This window comes from Nicotiana tomentosiformis, chromosome 6 (genome assembly GCF_000390325.3).
Source record: "Nicotiana tomentosiformis chromosome 6, ASM39032v3, whole genome shotgun sequence".
NCBI lineage: Eukaryota > Viridiplantae > Streptophyta > Magnoliopsida > Solanales > Solanaceae > Nicotiana > Nicotiana tomentosiformis.
This window is the reverse complement of record NC_090817.1, coordinates 22083966-22105447: the sequence shown is the minus strand read 5'-3', so window position 1 is coordinate 22105447 and position 21482 is coordinate 22083966. Positions and strand designations below refer to the sequence as shown.

Below are 21482 nucleotides of genomic sequence, written 5' to 3'. Positions count from 1 at the left end.
CTCAGAAATACTTCATTGAGCTGATAGGACTTGAGGGAATCTAACCATACTCACCCTTGCGGGTTCTCATAAAGTTCAAGTTGATCCAGGATATGCCTCTATGGATGAGGACAACGCTATATGAGGAAGAGTACAACAGACAGATTCCAATACCGAGGATAAGAAGGCTCTAAGAAGAGTGGAATGATTTGGTCACAATGTCGATTGGTCAAAACTCGTGGTGCACTCCGAAGTACTATGTTTGGATCAACGAGGAAGACGAACTAGCCCAACCAAGTAGAGAAGGATAGCCTGGCTGGAGGACGCAGTGGCTGCTTTGCAAATATTCCATGAGATTCTTCTACATTACCTTGTGACTACATCAATGCACCGTCAAGTGGTCCCAGGATACATTGTCACATGATGCCACCTACTAAAGATGATGACCGTGTAGTGGAGTGCATTTAGATAGAATCTGAGACCGAGCCGGAGGAAGATCCAGGAGAAGAATCTGAGTTCAATGATGATGAAGAAGAACTTGACGAAGATTCGGAGGAAGAGCCGGATGAGGAGCCGGAAAAGGAAGAGGAGATAGGGAATGATTTCGAGGATGGTTACTAGAAGTTGGATGATTTCCCCTTCTTTCCCACTATGTATCATTATCCCCAGTTTTCTTATTTTTCCATAAGGGCAAGTTGTTCAAGACCATGCAGCTCCGTGAATTTTAGAAATAGTGATGTAACCTCTGTTCCCACCCATCTCAATCCACATATAATCATTGAAAACAAAACTTTCTTCAAATCTAAATGTGTCAAGTCTAATTGTTTGTCAAACATTCGCGATTGAGGGTTACCTCCGGCAATGAGAGGTCCCATGAATTCTAGGAAAATACGCTTGCCTGAATATGTGAATTAACCACTCTGTGTGATCTTTTGCTTATATAAAATGAAGAAACTAACTGCTATTTCTTTTTCTTTCTTTTTTCATTTCTTACTTTATTATTACTCCCCAAAAGAAAGTTGGTTTGTGTCGACCCGGAACTGGCGGAACCACTGTACAACTTAAGATCAAAGGGGAAGATGTCATCTACAGAAAACCCGACCAAACATGCTCTGGTCATAGCCGATAGCCCGGGGTGATCGGAAGAGAAGGACGATACAAGAAATGATAAACATGTGGCCAGGATGGCTTGGGAGATGGAGTCTTTAAGGGACGAAGTACAACATATCAGGGAACTAGCACATCTAGCCGTGACAACGCTTTCTCAACCACCGCGCTTTCCCTTTTTGGATTCAATCCCCGACCACTTTCCTTCCACATCACGCCAGGCCAACAACACCCCGACTTCAGTCCTAACAACTCATATCATATCTCTAGTAACCCCTACAAACCCATCAAATCCTCCTATCCACACTAACTATGTACCACAGTACATTCAAATGCCACAAAACCCGCATGTTACCACCAACACAATTCACACCCCTCCTCGTGACGGAGTCACTTTTACCCTTCACCAAAATCAGTGCATGCTCGTGGCACATACCGCTACCCATATAGAGATATGTTCCTCCTGTATACGCCATTTCTGAACCTACTTTTATAGCCCCAGTCACGGTCAGAGTGCCTTATGAGAATGACCAATACGCCGAGATAGAAAGGGAAGTTAGGCGTAAGGAAGATGAGTCAGTGTCCGAGCAGTTACAAATCTTGTAAAAACAAATGAAAAACCTCCAAGTCGCCCGGGGTAGTGAAAGTTTGGACTACGAGGATCTGTGTATCCATCCGGATGTGGACATACCAGTATGGTATAAGCATCTAAAGTTTGATATCTTCGACGGGATGACTGATACCCACACACATTTGAGGGCATATTGTTACAATTTAGTTGGTGTGGGAAGAAACGAGAAGCTGAGGATGAAGTTGTTCATAAGAAGCCTGATAGGAGAAGCACTTACCTGATATACTTGACAAGATCCGAGAAGCTGGAGAACATCGTAGGATATGGCAGAAGATTTCATGAATCACTTCCGATTTAACACGGAGATCACCCCTGATAGGTTCGCACTGGTGAACCTGTAGAAGAAGCCATCCGATTCATTCCAAGAATATGTACATCGATGGAGCTCATAAGCAATCTAATTAGGGTCAATCGGTAGCGAAAAGAAGAAAAAGGAAGAAGTCTCAACAGTCATCCCTTACTATCAACCCAACCCACATCATGGAAACACTTATTATTCCCCAAACAACCATTCATCACCACCAGCCTGCGCTCAATTCTACAACACACAATCATATTACCACCCCCAACCTCAATATAACCCTCCTTGAGCCCATAACAACCCGAATCCACAACGACCATATGCTCCTGTCCAAACCACCACTCATCAAAACCGACTCACTTATGCACCATGCCCTTGTCCAAATTTTGAAGAGAGGGGTCCTAGAAATTATACCCCGATTGCTGAGTCTCTTGCTCAATTGTTTGAAAGCTTGAGTAGAGCAGGATTGATACGTCCAATGGAAGGAAGGGTTCTTTAGTATCCCTCAAAGCATTTTGATGTAACCAAAAGGTGCGTGTACCATTCAAACATGCCTGGGCATAATACTAAAGATTATTTTAAGCTAAAAATGAAATTGAGACATTGATCAAAAGCAGAGCCATTCAGTGCACTCCGACTCCGCCCAATGTGAATCCCAATCCGCTGCTAAATCACTGGAATCAAGGAGTCAACACGATCACCTTGGATGATGAATACGATTTGAAAGGAACTATTGTCACGATAGGAAATGCAGAGGCCACAAGGATCCCACCTCAAAGAACTCCGATGATCACAGTACAAGTGATACCCACGGTGACGGTTCAGACTTATTAGTGACAACCAGCCATTGCTACAGGGGACGAAGAGGGTCGGTTATACCAAAAGGTCCCATGGACATATCAGCAAAAGGGGAAATCCAAGATGACAGACTCCGCGGCTACCCACGGTATGACTAGGTCAGGCAGATGCTACACTCCTGAAGATGCAAATCGAGGGAATATGGGAAGAGAGCAGATTTAAAGAAGAAATATAACATACCCCGAGGCCGAAAAATTCTGGAAGAAATTATCGACTAAAGAATACTCTGTGGAGGAGCAGCTGAAGAACATTCCGGCACAAATATCAATCATGGACTTGCTGATCAGTCATAAGGATGCTCTGATGTGAGTACTAAGCGGGGTAAGTATGCCAAGCAACACCACCAGTGAGGTGCTAGTTGCAACTATTGGGAAAATGGTCAAAGCAAATATGATCACTTTTCGAAGAGACTAGCTTCTTGTCGAAGGCGCGAGTCACAACAAAGCTCTACATATCACTATCAAATGTGGGGACAATGTGGTGTCCCGAGTGTTGGTTGATGGAGGGTCAGGAGTTAATATATGCTCGCTCTCTACTCTGCGAGAGTTGGGACTCCACCTGAATGAATTCAAAGAAAGCCCTGTGAGGGTAAGGGCTTTTAATGGTTCACTGAAGGATGTCATTGGAGAAATTTATTTTGCTTTACAGATCAGACCAGTTGAATTTTCCATATTGTTTTTAGTAATGGATATTTCCTCTTCATAGAACTTACTGCTAGGAAGACCCTAGATATACATGGCAGGGCCGTCCCATCCACCCTACGCCAATGCATGAAATTTGAGTGGGGTTCTCAAGAGATTGTGGTCCATGGTGAATGAGGCCAATCTACTTATTTGGAGAACATAGTCCCGTTCATTGAAGAGCTAGGTGAAGTTGCTTTCCATGCAGTAGAAATCATTCAGACCACCGAAGTAGAAGAGATTGAGCAAAACCTGGGAACACAGTCATCGTATTGATCAAAGATGGCCATGAGGGAGATGATGAAATATGGACACAGACCAGGAACCGGGCTGCGAGCCAGATCAGACGGGATTACAGAACCAATTGAGCCAAATGGGCAGAAAGGAAGGGAAGACATAGGATATCAGCCTCCAATGAGGAAGACTTGTACCGGTAGCTCCGGGAAAAAGGCTTTTGCGCGATAGCATGTTTCGGGTACGGGACAGAGTTTAGCGCCAGAAGATGATATCGTCGATGAATGGGAAGGTTGTTCGTGACTATGATTAAAGAATGTTGTGAAGGAACTGACATAAGACACCAACCATTTGGAATGTCGAACCAGGAAAGAAACTGCAGAATTGGACTGCCAACCCATCTTTGGTTCACCAGGAGCCTTTGTAATATGGAATTGTAAAAGTTTTCTTTTGAAAAGAGCACTGTCAATTGAGCCTGCACCATGTTTGTACCTTTTTGTCATTTGCTTCTTTTGAACGCTTAGACGTTCCTCTTTTGATGAAATAAAAAGAATTGTTTTTCTTAAAATATTACAACCTTATTTACCGCTTCATTTTTACTTAGTTTTTCTTTTCAGTAATCAAAAAGATAAAAACTCACGTTCTGTGATTATGACATATAACAAAACCGTCGAGCAAAACAACCCAGATTATGAGGAATACAATGATAGTATGATGCCGAACAATCTCCCATAAGAGATCGAATAGCTAAAGAGTCAGAAAAAGCCTAACCTTGAAGAAACAGAAGTGGTCAATCTCGGAAGCGAAGAAGACGTGAAAGAAACCCGAATCAGCATCCATCTAGAAGCAGAACGGAAGGAAGAACTGGTTGAGCTCCTTCGATAATACATCGATGTATTCTCATGGTCATATGATGACATGCCTGGATTAAGTACTGACATCTTATCGCATCAGCTGCCTACCGATCCCGCCAGACCGCCAATCAAGCAAGAACCTAGAAAATTCAAGCCCGACTAAGTCTGAGGATAAAGGAAGAAATAACCAAGCATATAGAGGCCTATGTAGTAAGGGTCACCAATTATCCCAGATGGTTAGCAAATATCGTCCCAGTACCCAAGAAAGAGTGGAAGATTAGGATATGCGTGGATTGCCGAGATCTAAACAAATCTAGTCCAAAGGATGACTTCCCTTTACCAAATATCCACATCCTCATCGACAACTGCGCGAAGCATGAACTGCAGTTGTTTGTGGATTGTTTTACTGGATACCATCAGATCTTGATGCACAAGGAAGATGTAGAAAAGACAGTCGTCGCCACACCTTGCAAAGTTTACTGCTATGGAGTCATGTCGTTCGGCCTCAAGAACTCTAGTGCAACTTATATGAGGGCCATGATGACCCTATTTCATGACATGATTCACAAGGAGATCGAGGTACATATGGATGACATCATCAACAAGCCTCGAAAGAGTTCAGAACACTTAGACGATTTGAAGAAACTTTTCGAGCGTCTGCGGAGGCATAGCTTGAAAATGAACCCGGCAAAATGCGCGTTCGGAGTTCCTACTAGAAAATTATTAGGCTTCATCGTTAGCAGAAAAGGGATAGAACTGGACCAATCAAAAATCAAGGCCATCCAGGAGTTGCCACCGCCCAGGATTAAGAAAGATGTGATGAGTTTCCTGGGTAGACAGAATTACATCAGTCGTTTCATAGCCCAGTCCACAGTAATTTGTGAAACCATTTTCAAGTTGCTGAAAAAGGACGCTGCCACGAAATGGGAAGAAGAGTATCAGAAAGCCTTCAACCGAATTTAGGAGTACTTGTCAAATCCACTAGTGATGGTTCCCCCCGAGCCCGGGAAACCATTGTTACTATATCTGCCAATTTTGGATAACGCCTTCGGTTGTGCGTTAGGATAGCATGACGAAACTGAGAGAAAAGATCAGGCCATCTACTACTTAAGTAAGAAGTTCACACCATGCGAGGCCAAATACACTTTGATAGAAGGCACTTGTTATGCTCTAACTTGGATCGCCTAGAAACTAAGGCATTACATGCCATCATACACTATGCATATGATATCTCGGCTCGACCCGCTCAAGTATTCAGAAGGCGATGCCTACCGGAAAGCTAGCTAAATGGCAAATTCTCCTCAGTGAATTTGACATTGTGTACATAACCTAAAAGGCTATTAAAGGACAAATTTTAGTCGGCCACCTCACAGAGAATCTAGTGGACGGGGATTACAAGCCACTCACCACGTACTTTCCGGACGAAGAGGTATTATTCGCCGGAGAAGATATTGCAGAGTCATACCCTGGATGGAGAATGTTTTTCGATGGAGAGCAAACTTCAAAGGAGTAGGAATTGGGGCAGTCTTAACTTCGGAATCCGTACAACACTATCCAGCATCAGCAAAGATAAGATTCCCCTGTACCAATAATATGGCTGAATATGAATCATGCATCCTTGGGATCAGAATGACAGTAGACATGAACATCAAAGGACTTTTGGTCATAGGGGATTCTGATCTATTGATACACCAAGTCCAAGGGGAGTGGTCTACCAAAAATATCAAGATCCTTCCATACCTGCACTGTGTATAAAGCGTTATGCAAGAAGTTTATAAAGATTGAGTTCAAGTACGTTCCCAGGATCCAAAACGAGTTCGCCGATGCCCTTGCAACTCTATCGCCCATGATTCAACATCCAGACAAGAATTACATCGATCCTATCGAGGTAGAGATCAGGGATTAACATGCATATTGCTTCCATGTAGACGAAGAACCAGACGGTAAAAAATTGATCCACGATATCAAGAGATTCCTCGAAATAAGAGAGTACCCGGAGAATGCTACTAATAGTCAGAAGCGAGCACTCAGGAGGTTGGCAAATTACTTTTTCCTTAACGGGGAAGTCTTGTATAGGAGGACCCCCGACTTGGGTTTGTTGAGATATGTAGTGCCGCCGAGGCAACCAGATTATTGGAAGAAATACATACAGGGACGTGCGGACCCCACATGAACTAGTTTATATTAACCAAGAAGATCTTGAGAGTTGGTTACTTTTTGATGACCATAGAAAGTGATAGTATCCGATACGTACAGAGGTGTCACCAGTGCCAGATCCATGAGGATTTCATACGGGTTCCGCCTAATGAGTTGAATGTGATGGGTTTGCCTTGGCCATTCACCGCTTGGGGAATGGACGTAATTGGACCTATAGATCCTGCTGCATCAAATGGGCACCGCTTCATCTTGGTAGTCATCGATTACTTCACCAAATGGCTCGAAGCATCTAGCTACAAGGCCGTCACAAAGAAGGTAGTGGCGGATTTTGTTTGAAACAACACCGTCTGCCGATTTGGGATAGCCGAGTCAATCACCACTGACAATGCCACTAACCTCAATAGCGATCTCATAAGGGAAATCCGCGAGAAATTCAGAATTGTCCACCGCAACTCCACAACCTACAGGCCACAAATGAATGGTGCAGTCGAGATGGCCAACAAGAATATCAAGAGAATTTTGCGAAAGATAGTGGACAATCACAAGCAATGGAACAAGAAAATAACCTTCGCCTTATTGGGTTATCAGACCACCATGAGAATATCCACTGCGGCAACACCGTACATGTTAGTATATGGCACCGAAGTTGTGATACCCGCGGAGGTCCATATACCATCATTAAGGGTCATCCAAGAGGCCAAGTTGGATGATGTAGAGTGGATATGGGTCAAACAGGAGCAACTTATGTTCATTGACGAGAAGAGAATGGATGCAATATGCCATGGTAAACTATATCAGAATAAGATAGCCAGTGCATTCAACAAAAGGGTGATGCCTCGCCAGTTCACACTGGGCAATTGGTTCTGAAGAAAAGTTTTCCCCGCCAGGAAGAAGACAAAGGAAAGTTTGTACCGAATTGGCAAGGTTCTTACGTGGTTCACCGAGTGTTGTCGAGTGGAGCTCTGATCTTGTCATAAATGGATGGAAGAGTCAACACAAAGCCCATCAACTTAGATGCGATCAAGAGATACTATATTTGAAGGCAAATTTAGTTAGGTCTTGCTGTAACAGAACTACGATCAACCTAACTTCCCATAGAGGGATACGTAGGCAACCCACATAGGGTTTGGTTTCTCTCCCTCTTTTTTTGTAATAGAAAATCCAAATATCATTTTTATGATTTCTTTGGAACTATGCCGACTTGATTTCCTCAGGAAGGAATACGTAGGCAATCCTTATCAGATTAAGTCATCTTTTATAATTAAACTATGTTATGGCCTGATTCCATTTGGATACATAGGCAGTCTGAGCCAAACTCGACCATTTTATCCTTAATCTCATCATTTTGCATCTATTGTAATTGAACTACGTCTTGACCTGATTTCATTTGGATACGTAGGCTGCCTAAGTCAGTCTAAGTCATATTCATCATATTTTTATCATTATCTACGAACTACGATCAGATCTGAATCCATTTTGGATACGTAGGCAACCTGAAAGGGGTTCGGTCATAACCTTAGGAAAGCAGCCACATCGTTAGAAGCATCATAAAGGATCGACATCAATGAGATAGAGCTTTTAAAAGCAACGCTCTCATTTAGAGAACCTTTCGTAGCATGTCATAATCTGAAACGACGACACTTGCCTTAAAGTAAAATTTTCAAAAAATATTTTCTAAATGTAGTAATTTATTCTACCTACTGGACTTCGTGGCATATCCATATCAAGGGCTGGGACAAAACTGATATCGTGGTAGACACAACCCGCCCCACTCCCATTAAGAATTTTTCTTTGAGTGCAGGGTCAACAAGACGCAAAGAGAAGTTGGGAATACACTGGGAGAAATTACGGATCTACCACTTTCTTAGGATTATCATCCCTCTTCCTTTATTTAAATTTTCTAGTACAAATAAAACTAATTTGTGAACCCTTTGCAGGTATCTTGGAGTCGGATCACTAATGCGGGAAAGGCACATTGTACATAGAAAACCGTCTGCTCATCCAATCAGAGCTCCTTCTACAAAATGAAATGCTGGCTTCACCAATTGGAGTCGTGTATATAGAAAACCGCCTGCTCAACCAATCGGAGCACCTAGTACAAAACAAGCTGCCAGCTTGACTAATTGGAGTCCTGTATATAGCAAATCATTATCTCAATCGATCGAAGTCCCATTAAGTAGATATGTATTCTACAACTACTCCCGACACAAGGAGACTCAATGCTCCGACAGCTGCAGAACGGTACACAATCCGGCTAACAAAATGTAACGACCCGACCAGTCGTTTTGAGAATTAGCATTCAGTTTGGTGGCTTAAGATCTCGAGCAGTTTCGTATTATGTATTATGACTAGCGTGTGTGGTCGAGTTCGGATTTCTGATGATTCATAATCAATTTGGAAGAAAGATTCTTGTTTTAGAAGCTTAAACGGTAAGAGTTGACCAGAGTTTGACTTTTATGTAGACGACTCTCAAATGACATTTTGATGATTCTAGTAGTTTTGTATGGTGATTTTGGACTTAGGCGTGCGTCTGGATTTGGTAGGATAATATGAAGCATTTTGGCGAAAATTGGAAAGCTAAAATTTTGGAAGGTTAAGAGGTTTGACCGGGAGTTGACTTTGTTGATATGTGGATCCGATTGCAATTCTAAGAGTTGGATTAGCTTCGTTATGTCATTTGAGACTTGCATGCAAAATTTGACGTCATTCCGTGTTGATTTGATATGTTTCGACGCGAGTTGTAGAAGTTGAAAGTTCATAAGTTTATTATGTTTGATTTGAGGTGCGATTCATAGTTTTGATATTGTTTGATGTAATTTGAGGTCTTAAATAGGTCCGCGTTATGTTTTGGTACTTATTGGTATTTTTGTACGGGGTCCCGAGGGGCTCGGGTGAGTTTCAAATAGGTTTGGGTTGTGTTGCGCTCGTTTTTTATATTTCAACTTCGATTCTTCAAGCATAAATGGTACCACATTAATAGAATGGGCTCCAATTTATGTTTTGATTGAATCACTAGATCCATATTGTAATTATGGAGTCATATAAAAACGAATCGTTGAATTTGGACATCTTATGAGGAAGTTATGCTCATTTTAGTGTCAGAGAAGAGAGCTGGTGTTGGTACTTCGCAGATGCGAGGTTGGGTTTGTATCTACGACCCTGCAGGTGCGAAAAATAGTCTGCAAAAGTGGAAGTGACAGCCGGAAATGCGCAGGTGCGGATTGTTTGTCGCAAAAGCGAAAATCCCTGAGTATAAAAAAACAAACCGCGTTATTTTGGTATTTTGAGCACATCTTGTGTTCTAGAGCTCCAATTATGGTGATTTTTGCGGCGTTCTTCTCGTATTTTCATGGGGGTCAGTATATAACTATATTTCTATATTTTAATATGATTATAGAAGTTCAGTTTTGAATTAATCCATATTTTGATTGGAGAATTAAGGTTTTTTTATCAAAAACATTTCTAAAGAGAATAATTGGGGTTTGAACATCGATTCAGAGTCGGAATTGGATAAAATTAGTATGGTTGGACTCGTAATTGAATGAGTATTCGAATTTTGTAAATTTTGTCGAGTAACGCTCTGGATCCTCCCTGCTTGCAGAAATGAATGGATCAGAAAGGGGCTTGGTTCTCTAGTTCCGGGCAGGGGAGTGAAGGCCATAAGAGAAGATTGCCCTACCGTTAAGGAAGAGGGGAAAAAGGTGTTGTCATATGTCTTAACCAGTTTCCCGAGGAGCACAAATTCATACATAAGATGCCCAGTTGGATCACTAATTCGTAGATGGACAACCTCTAGAAAGGATCTCCCTCGAAAGGAGAATAAATACCATTGTAGCTAGGCTCTGTTCTCTTGAATAGGTAGGCTCAGTACGCTAAGGAAGCTTGGTGTCGGGTTTCGAGGTGCGGGCTTGGGGTTGACTTTTAGTTTTTGTTAAATTTTGAAGCTTTATTATCCGGAATCGTTTCCTATGAGTTTTATTTATGATTTGAAGTTATTCTGGCTAGAATTGAGTCGTCTAGAGGTTGTTTCACTTGAGAAGGTCATTTTAGAGTAATAGTTTAGCTTTTTTGAGTTAAGTATCTTGCCTAACTTTGTGTGGGGAAAACTACCCGTTAGGATTTGAGTCATTTATGCTAATTGTGTCATGTGAAGGCCGTGTACGCGAGGTGACGAGTATGTACTCGGGCTTATTTGTGGAAATTTGACCATTTAAGGCTCTTAGGTTCTTATGTTCATTAGATGTGAAGTTGTTTTAGCATGCTAAATTCCCCATTTACTAAATATACCCTTACGTATCTTATATGGAATTAATTTATTCATGTTTTACACTTGTTGCCAATTAAACACTTATGTGCCTTAATTGGAGATATTGCCTCTTTTATTGTCATGCTATCTTTTCTGTAATTGCTTATCCTTAATTGAAGTTATTATTATTCTTTCTGTAATTGCTTATCCTTAATTGAAGTCATTATTATCTTTTCCCTAATTGCTTACCCTTAATTGAATTTATTAGTATCTTTTCCATAATTGCTCAACCTTAATTAAAGTTTTGTTATCTCTTTTATTGTTAACTTATCCTTATTTAGAATCATTGATTCATGCTATCTCTCTTACCGTCGAGTTGTACTTATGTGGAAATCATTGTTGCACGCTATCTCTCCCCTTGTTGAGTTATTTTTGTTGAAACCATTTTTCTCTATTGTCTCTTTCATTTTGAGCTCGTTCATCTTATTCTTTGTGTTCTGAAGTTCTTGAGTTTATTTACTTGTCGTATTCTCGTGTTATTGTTGTTGTTGTTGCTGTACCCAGTATTGTTGAGCTGGGGGCTATGCGTTGTTGTGGAATTGAAATTATTTTGAAGAAATATTATGGCATATGGGCACGTGTTGTGAAAGTCATTTTATTGTGCTGTTATGTTTTGGCACACGTTGTATTGTTGAGAGAATTGTCGGGGTGTTCGTACGTGTGTTGTCCGTGCTATTTTTACTATTGATATTTGCACATGCGGCGTGACAAGGTGGGCTATATATGTGGGTTTGCGCGTGTGGCGAGACTAGGTTGGAATATTATTATGCGCGTGCAACGAGACAAGGCGGGCATTTATATTATTATTGCGCACATGGCGAGACAAGGTGGGATATGTTAGTGATTGATTTGTGATGACTTGTGATAGCCTGGGGGCATTGTTGTTGTTGATATTTGTGTAGTGGCGTGCCTAACATGTGTGAGTTTTACTTGGTAAAAATTGTGGGATTGTTCATTATGTGCCGTTCATTTTCTCTATTCTTATTCGTTGGCCCGAACTGTGATAGAACACTTACACAAGCATATATGTACTTTATCACCCTATCGATCTAAGAAGATGAACACTGATGCTACTGATCATTTGTATGTACTCCGTCTACTTGTCTTATATGTGAGATTTTTTCTATTGGAACGTGAGTCGTCCGTGTAGTTATCAGTTGTAATGAGGGCACAAGATGCCAAGTAATTAGGGTTCATGAATTGGGACCCGTGAATTGTGTGAGTTTTGAGGTTTCGTACCTCGTGGGGATTATTGAATAAACCTGATGCGAAAGTGGTTATTCTTATCAAGTTGATACTTTTCATTCCTTTATTTGTTTTTCACCGGATTTAAACTGTGTCCAGCTTACTCTACTATGTTATTACTTGCGGTGTCCTGCTGCAATTTGTTGCTTCTATTTCCTGTTGCAAGCTCAGTATTATTGTTGTCATTATGCGTAGTTTTGTAGAGATATCATAATATGTTAGTTCTATACCTATACTTGTTCAGGTTATCTAGTCCAGTAGGTGTCTTGACTGTCCCTCGTCATTACTCCACTGAGGTTAGTTTTGACACTTACTGGGTATCGCTGTGGTGTACTCATACTACGCTTCTGCCCATTTTTGTGCTGATCCAGGTAATTCAGAGTCTGTCAATCACTAGCTATTTGTACGGATCTTGCTGTGGAGACTCAAGGTAAACCTGTTGCTGCATTCACAAGCCTCAGAGTCACCTTCTGTTATTGTACTTGTACTATTTTATCTCTATTTCGAAATAGTTGTATTTATAGGTTTTTGTAGCAAACTCACTAGAGCTTATGACTTGTACTACCAGTTTTGGGAATTGAAATTTTGTATATGATTTTTATCTCATATTTTTTGTTTGATGGTTGATTTCTTATATTAGTTCAGTAAGTGTTAGGCTTACCTAGTCTTAGAGACCAGGTTCTGTCATGACATCCTACAGAGGGAAACTGGGGTCGTGACAAGTTGGTATCAGAGCTCTAGGTTCATAGGTGCTTCTAGTCATAAGCGAGTTTTGTAGAGTCTTGCGGATCGGTACATAGACGTATGTAATTTTCTTCGAGAAGCTACAGAACTATTAGGACAGTTTCACTTCTTTTATTCCTATTGTGCGCGTTTATTGACGTTGGAGTTTGAGCCTTTGTCATTCTAATTCTCTCACTGATGGTGAGGACACGAGGTGCAGTTAGTGATAAAGCTTCCCCTAGAGCCAGTGTTGCTAGAGGCCGGGGCAGAGGCAGAGGCAGAGGAAAAGGCAGGGGCCAAAGAGAAGCACGTGCTACAGCTAGAGCACCTGTCAGAGTAGCAGTTGAGGAGCCTCCAATAGCTTCTTTTGGGGGATAGGCAACGGAGGCACCTATTATTGCCCTCGGACTTCAGGAGACCTTAGCACAGTTCCTGAGTATGTTTGGTACATCAGCTCAGGTGGGGTTGATTCTGGTTGCACCAGCTACTTCACAGACCAGGCGAGGAGGAGCTCAGACTCTCGCCGCCCGCACCTCAGAGCAACGGGCTCACATTGGTCAGGTTTCATGTGTGGTGCCGGCATAGCCAGTTGTTCCAGTTCATCCCGTGATTAGGGCAACAACATCTGAAGAAGAACAACTTAGACTTATGAAGTTCAAGAAGTATAACCCTCCTACTTTTAGTTGTTTGGCTTCAAAGGGTGCACAGGGTTTTCTAGAAGAGTACCACTGCATTCTCCATACTATGGGTATTGTGGAGACGAGTGGAGTTGCTTTTACTACGTTCCAGCTTAAGGGAGAGGCATATCAGTGGTGGCGAGAGTATGAGTTGGGTAGCCCGACCGATGCAACCTCACTTTCATGGGTTTAGTTTTTAGAGATGTTACTGAGAGAGTTTGTTCCTCAAACCCTTCAGGATGCATGGTATGCAGAGTTTGAGTAGTTGGGCCAGGACACTATGTCCGTGTCAGAGTATGCCATTAGATTCAGTGATTTATCCAGACACGCACCTGTTTTGGTCGCTACAGTTGGAGAGAGAGTCTGTAGATTCATTGAGGGCCTTAGACATAATATCTGGTTCATCATGGATCGGGAGTTGGAGTCAGATGTTCTATTTCAGCAGGTGGTAGAGATCACCCACCGATTAGAGGGCATGTGGGACCAGGAGAGAGAGAGGACAGACAGGGCCAAGAGAGAGAGAGAGAGGACAGGCAGGGCTATGAGAGAGATGACTGGGAGGCTAATAGGTCTTTTAGACCTGAGAGATCTACTGGTCCTTATTTTGGAGGCAGGGTACCGCATGGTAGAGATTTTATGGGTCAGTCAGTTCAGTTTGTTCCTCAGACCCTTCGGGATGCATGGTATGCAGAGTTTGAGTAGTTGGGCCAGGACACTATGTCCGTGTCAGAGTATGCCATTAGATTCAGTGATTTATCCAGACATGCACCTGTTTTGGTCGCTACAGTTGGAGAGAGAGTCTGTAGATTCATTGAGGGGCTTAGACATAATATCTGGTTCATCATGGATCGGGAGTTGGAGTCAGATGTTCTATTTCAGCAGGTGGTAGAGATCACCCACCGATTAGAGGGCATGTGGGACCAGGAGAGAGAGGACAGGCAGGGCCAAGAGAGAGAGAGGACAGGCAGGGCTATGAGAGAGATGACTGGGAGGCAAATAGGTCTTTTAGACCTGAGAGATCTACTGGTCCTTATTTTGGAGGTAGGGTACCGCATGGTAGAGATTTTATGGGTCAGTCAGTTCAGTTTGCACTTCAGGCTTCGTGCAGTGCTTCAGATATCCATGGGTCTCGGAGTGCCTGTGCCGGACAGCTTCTACATCCACGATACCGGATAGGTTGCTTTGCGTGTGGAAAAACCAACCACATGGTGAGATATTGTCCAAGACTCCAGACAAATGTGTCATAGCGGGGTATTCAGGCTACGAGTTCTACTCCAGTTGCTGATATCCCTGCACCGCCAGCTTGGGGTGTAGGTCAGGCAGGTAGAGGGCCCCCAAGAGGGGGAGGCCCGACCCGTTGATGTGTTTTCTAAGGTAGGGCAGAGGCCGTTGCACCATATGATGTTATACATGTATGGTTTTGATTAGTTATAGAGGAGCATCATTCGTATTTTGTTTTGGTTCTGTTTATCGAGGAGAGTCCTCCTATGTTGCTTCACATATGGGTGCATTTCGTGATTTTGTACTATGCTTATATATTTACCCCTGTTGGGAAATTCTATAGTAGTAGCCCATGTCTATCGTTTTTTTTATTTCATTATTGAGAGCTATGAGACTAGGAATGACTTTCTGTTACCCATTACGGTAGGTTTTGATATGATTTCTCGGTAGTTGGTTACGATTTGTGAATTAGATGCTCTATCGGTGTGGGAGTTCAGCATGTGTTGTTGTCACGCCCCAACCTCGGGGAGTGCAATCGGCGCTCAACCAAGTGAACCCGGTCGAGCAAGCATGTTAGATACTTTCTACCCTACTCACCCATGATCAAGAGAAGACATGATTTTATTAATTAGACAATAGGAAGATCATATATACAATACTAAATCATCTCATTGGTTAGGTCATTTTTAAGTTTCAAGATACACACATTCTTATGATTCGAGTGGAACAAGAGATCAAACACAACATAATCTGTTTGACTTTTCTAGTACCCATGTACAACCCACATAGTGTCTACAGAGCCTCTAAAAGATACAAACGATTGTTATGATGGTGCCGCCATCAAGGCCCCAGCAATACCTCAAAACGTGATAATAATATGAACAAAATATACAATACATGACCCCAGGATGAAGTGGGGCTCACCAAGTCTGTTGGGAAGAGGATGTAGCACTATCGCTGATCGACATTGCCTGCTATGGAATCAACTGCATCCATTTAAAGATGCAGCGCCCCCGGCAAAAGGGATGTTAGTACTGTCGAATAGTACTAGTATGTAAAACTCAACACCATCTCAATAGAATGAATAATAATACAAGGGGGAAACAGTCATTAGTTCAACAAGAGCTTCAAACAATGCTAAAATATCAAGTAGGGATCACCTAAGTTCTCAAGTCAATTTCCATGTTATTGGGTTGGGTGATCTTTAGAGCCGATATACCATAATTCACAATACCACCGTATTCTTACACGGAGTCCGATCACGACCCGATCGGCTAGGTCGCCTCATTTGAGACATCAAACATAACCATAATTTCAATTATCATTTCCAGCACAGTTACCACCATGTGTGCGGCATGGCATCCGATCACGGCCCGATCGGATAGGCCGTCTCACCCGAGACATTACCTTTTCAATCAATCATCTCACTTCATACTTCTTTCACATCTTTTCAATTCATTGGCACGAGTGGCCTCAATTAGAAAGTCATTCTTGGCACTTTGCCGTATTTCATAATTCCAATTTCTCCTTTCCACATTCAAACATCATTATCATCATCAACAATAATAAGGCCTACCATTTAAGGCATTAGTGCACATATGAGCAGTTTGAGAATCCTAAGCACAAAGAGGCTTTTCAGACAATTTGGCATAACAACCTTTATTCGATCTTGACGTGAAGTCTTAACATTTCTAACACATATTCCACATTTTGAATATATCCTCAAATGGCAAGATGACATGATGAAGAATTTAGAATAAATATTGAACATACATCCTTCAACACGAACACATTAGGAATATCCAATTCTATAATGATCAATTTGGGACTTACACCAATTACATGAACACCGTGGGGTTCGATTCTAAGAAGAAGAGGGTTTAGAAAACATACCTCAATTGAGCTTCCTTTAAACTTTAAAACGTTCTGGAATTCTTAGCACTCCGATCTATTTTAGAAATATAACAAGTTGGACCAAAATTAGGAAGATGGTCATGATTCTAGCTCACTTGAGCACATTATCAAACACTAGGTGTGCATTAATATTTTTAAGGCCCTTTTAGGAAAGATTCTATCATTCCTCTCTCTACCATTTGTTTTTATCTCACAACCTTCCCACATACTTCAAGAATACATGCATGCAAGATAACAACCCCCACACCCAATAATTGTCTTTCTAATTATCCCCTTTTTAGTAGATTTTCGAAATTAAGAGCTAGGGCATAGATTCTTACCTTTAAGATGAGGACTTTCTTTATAATCTTCAAGGATTGAGCAACAATTATTGGATATTAGGTTGAAGGTTACTTGCCCACTCTAAGAACTCTTTCTCACTCTAAAAATATCAGAAATATGCTAAAAATGGACTATGGCATATGTTTTAACGAAATAGGTAGGGTTTAAAAACCCCAAAACTGAAGCCCCGGGACAGGATCTGCGGTCACATATGCGATCGCAGAATAGATATGCGGTCCGTATATCGGCCGCATAATTTGGTGCCAAAAAATGGAAAAACAATCGGCCTGGGTCTGCGGTAGTTATGCGGCCTTCAGACCTGTTCTGCGGTCGCATAATGCACCGCAAAACCTCCCTCCGCAAAAATTCTAAGGTTGATTGTGCGACAAAAGTGTGGCCTGCGAAATGGTTATGCGGTCGCATAATTGGCCGCAAAATTAACATAAAAATGGCCTAAGTAGCTGCTTCACTTCAAGATCGCATAATCACTCTGCGGCACACAGAGTGATTATGCAGCCGCATAATGGGCCGCAGAAATGCCTATTTCTGCAAAATATTTTCCTTCAACTCCCCAGTGCACTGTTCAATCCAAAAAGTCCGAACCCTGATTTTTAGGAAACATTTCACGGGGCCTTACATCCTCCTCCACTTAATATCATTCATTATCGAATGAGGGTCAAGGTTAACTATTAGCATCTTATGCAACTCAGATTTCATACCACACACCAGCAACCCCAAATTTGACTAATTCCCTAAATTTTCAAAAATTTCGCTAGAGTTTCCCTTATAACTATGTCTATCCGCCTATCATAGAGCCCTAGAAATACATCCTTAAAACATATACATAAACCACTGATGTAACATAACTCATAACAACGTCAACTGTGGCCTCACAAGCAATATATTACTAGGAAAGGAACACCCTTACATCAACAGTACAAATGATACATAATTCATTGAAAGTAACTCTTAGAATTTTCATAAATTACAACTTTATAAATACATGGCTATTCAAACAAATAAAGATACTTTTTCTTCATTTCTTCCTCGGCTTCCCAAGTAGCCTCTTCAACATGTTGGTTTCGCCATAACACTTTCACGGATGCAATTCCTTTATTTCTTAACTTTCGGACTTGCCGATCAATAATAGAAACTGGAATTTCTTCATATGACAATTCTTCATTAACTTCAATGGTCTCAACCGGCACAATAGATGACGGATCTCCAACTACCTTCTTCAACATAGATACATGGAACATCGGCTGCACTAATGACATCCCAGGTGGTAGCTCAAGCTTGTACGCCACCTGACCAATCCTTTGAATGATTTTGTACGACCCGACATAACTCGGACTTAATTTCCCTTTCCTTCCAAACAGCATTGTACCCTTTATGGGGGAACCTTCAAGAATACCCAATCATCTTCTTTGAACTCTATGTCTCTACGATGAATATCCGGATAGGATTTTTGATGACTCTGAGTAGTTTAAAACCACTCCTTAATGATTTTAACCTTTTCCATAGCCTGATGAACAAGGTCTGGTCCTATAAGCTCAGCTTCCCCGATCTCGAATCACCCAATGGGAGATCTACATCTTCTACCATATAACGCCTCAAATGGTGCCATCTAAATACTAGCATGAAAGTTGTTGTTATAAGCAAACTCTATGAGTGGAAAATGATCATCCCAGCTACCCTTGAAGTCAAGAACACAAGCACGTAACATGTCCTCAAGTGTTTGAATAGTCCGCTCTGCCTGCCCGTCGGTCTGTGGATGGAAGGTTGTACTAAGATTCACCTGAGTACCCAAACCTTGCTGAAATGTCTTCCAATAATTTGTCGTGAACTGAGCCCTCGATCGGAAATGATAGAAACTGGAGTGCCATACAGCCTGACTATTTCCTTAATATACAACTGAGCATATTGTTCCGTTGTGTCGGTAGATTTAACTGGCAACAAGTGTGCTGATTTCGTGAGTCGATCCACAATCACCCAAATTGAGTCAAACTTGCGCGGAGTGCGTGGTAATCCTACCACAAAATCCATATTAATCATTTCCCACTTCCACATTGGAAATTTCTATGTTCTGTGCTAGCTCACCAGGCCGTTGGTGTTCGGCCTTCACTTGCTGACAATTTGGACATCTTTCCACAAAGTCCGCCATATTTCTCTTCATATCATTCCACCAATAGACTTCCTTAAGATTATGATACATCTTTGTAGAGCCCGGGTGAACGGAATACCTGGAAGTGTGAGCCTCGGTCGTGATTCTTTCTCGGAGACCATCAACATTTGGAACACATAGCCGCCCTTGATACCTTAGTATACCATCATCCGTGCCAAGAGTAAAAGCCATAGTTTTATGTTTGTGACTCCCCTCCTTCAAGTGTACCAACAATGAATCGTTGTATTGCTTCTCTTTTACTTCCACAACAAGCAATGATTCAGCCCTATTTTGCACAATTATCCCTCCTTCACTAGAGTCCACAAGACGAACTCCCAAACTAGCTAACTGGTGAACCTCCCTGGCCAACAACCTCTAACATGCCTCCAAGTGAGCGAAACTACCCATAGACTTCCGGCTAAGAGCATCCACCACCACATTGGCTTTCCTCGGGTGATATAGAATATCGATGTCATAATCCTTGAGTAACTCAAACTATTTTCTCTACCTTAGATTCAGCTCCTTCTATTTGAAAATATATTGAAGGCTCTTGTGGTCCGTGAATACATCCACGTGGACCCCGTACAATTAATGATGCCAAATCTTCAATGCAAAAACCACCGCCAAAAGTTCTAAGTCATGTGTTGGATAGTTCTTTTCATGATTCTTGAGTTGCCTATAAGCATAAGCCATAACCTTGCCGTGTTGTATTAACACACACCCAAGCCTGATCCTTGAAGCATCGCAATATACCACAAACCCATCGGTACCCTCTGGCAGGGTCAACACCGGCGCCGTAGTCAATCTTGATTTCAACTCCTGGAAGCTCCTTTCACAAGCATCTGACCATTGGAACTTAACCGCTTTCTGAGTCAATTTAGTCAACGAAGAGGCAAGAGTAGAGAACCCCTCCACAAACTTCCTGTAATACCCAGCTAAGCCTAAGAAACTGCGAATGTCGGTTGGTGTTGTAGGTCTAGGCCAATTGTTCACCGCTGCAATATTTTGAGGATCAACCTTTATTCCTTCTCTGGAAACAACATGACCCAAGAATGTGACAGACTCGAGCCAAAATTCACATTTTAAAAATTTTGTGTACAATTGGTGCTGATGAAAAGTCTGCAAAACTGCCTTGAGATGATCGGTATGGTCCTCTAGACCTCGTGAATACACAAGAATATCGTCAATGAACCCTATCACAAAGGAGTCGAGAAAAGGCTTGAAAACTCGATTCATAAGATCCATGAAAGCCGTCGGGGCATTTGTTAGCCCAAAAGACATTACCAGAAACAAAGTGCCCATACCGGGTTCTGAAAGTTATTTTCGAAATATCATGCTCCCTGATCTTCAATTGGTGGTACCCGGACCGTAAATCAATTTTGGAGAAGTACCTAGCACCTAGTAACTGATCAAACAAATCATTTATTCTTGGTAATGGGTACTTGTTTTTTATTGTGACTTTGTTGAGCTGCTAGTAGTCAATACACATCCTCAGTGATCCATCTTTCTTCCTAACAAAGAAAACCAGTGCGCCCCATGGTGGCACACTCGGTCGGATGAAACCCTTCTCTAACAAATCCTTCAATTATTCCTTTAGATCCTTCAATTCTGCTGGAGCCATTCTGTAGGGCAGAATAGATATAGGCTACGTGCTTGGTATCACATCAATCCCAAAATCAATCTCCCTGTCTGGTGGAATCCCAGGGAGCTCATCAGGAAAGACCTCCGGAAATTCATTCACCACTGAACTATATGATAGATACACCCCTTATTAATCATCTTCCTGGACTTAAGGTAAGAAATAAACCTACCTTTTGGCATCACATTATCCCTTTTCCATTCAATGACTGGCCCATTTGGAAAATCAAACCTCACAGTTCTAGTTCGGCAATCGAGCTTGGCAAAGCATGAATAAAGCCAATTCATTCCCATAATTATATCAAAATCGACCATCCCCAATTCAGTGAGATCGGTCACAGTGTCCCGACCACGTACCGTGACAACACAACCCCTATAAACCCGTGCGGCCATAATAGACTCTCCAACCAGAGTATATACAGAGAATGACTCAGGAAGCGGTTCCGATTCTATCCCAAATTCCATAGCAATA

The 21482-nt window shown here is 41.9% G+C and overlaps 2 protein-coding genes across 2 annotated transcripts; both read left to right on the top strand.

Moving 5' to 3' along the window:
* Positions 1–3838: 3838 nt before the first annotated feature.
* On the top strand, positions 3839–7137 carry LOC138893670 (uncharacterized). The gene is made up of 3 exons (XM_070178321.1): positions 3839–3989; positions 6573–6737; positions 6875–7137. The coding sequence occupies exons 1-3, from the start codon at positions 3839–3841 to the stop codon at positions 7135–7137; spliced, it is 579 nt and encodes a 192-aa protein (XP_070034422.1).
* Positions 7138–7293: 156 nt separating this feature from the next.
* Positions 7294–7668, top strand: LOC138893669 (uncharacterized). Its single transcript, XM_070178320.1, has one exon. The coding sequence runs from the start codon at positions 7294–7296 to the stop codon at positions 7666–7668; it is 375 nt and encodes a 124-aa protein (XP_070034421.1).
* Positions 7669–21482: the final 13814 nt, after the last annotated feature.

Coding starts and splice junctions, on each gene's coding strand:
- LOC138893670 (XM_070178321.1), top strand. CDS start 3,839: ATGGCCATGAGGGAGATGATGAAATATGGACACAGACCAGGAACCGGG. Junction 3,990..6,572: donor AATGAGGAAGACTTGTACCG/GTAGCTCCGGGA, acceptor GCTTCCATGTAG/ACGAAGAACCAGACGGTAAA. Junction 6,738..6,874: donor TAGGAGGACCCCCGACTTGG/GTTTGTTGAGAT, acceptor TGATGACCATAG/AAAGTGATAGTATCCGATAC.
- LOC138893669 (XM_070178320.1), top strand. CDS start 7,294: ATGGCCAACAAGAATATCAAGAGAATTTTGCGAAAGATAGTGGACAAT.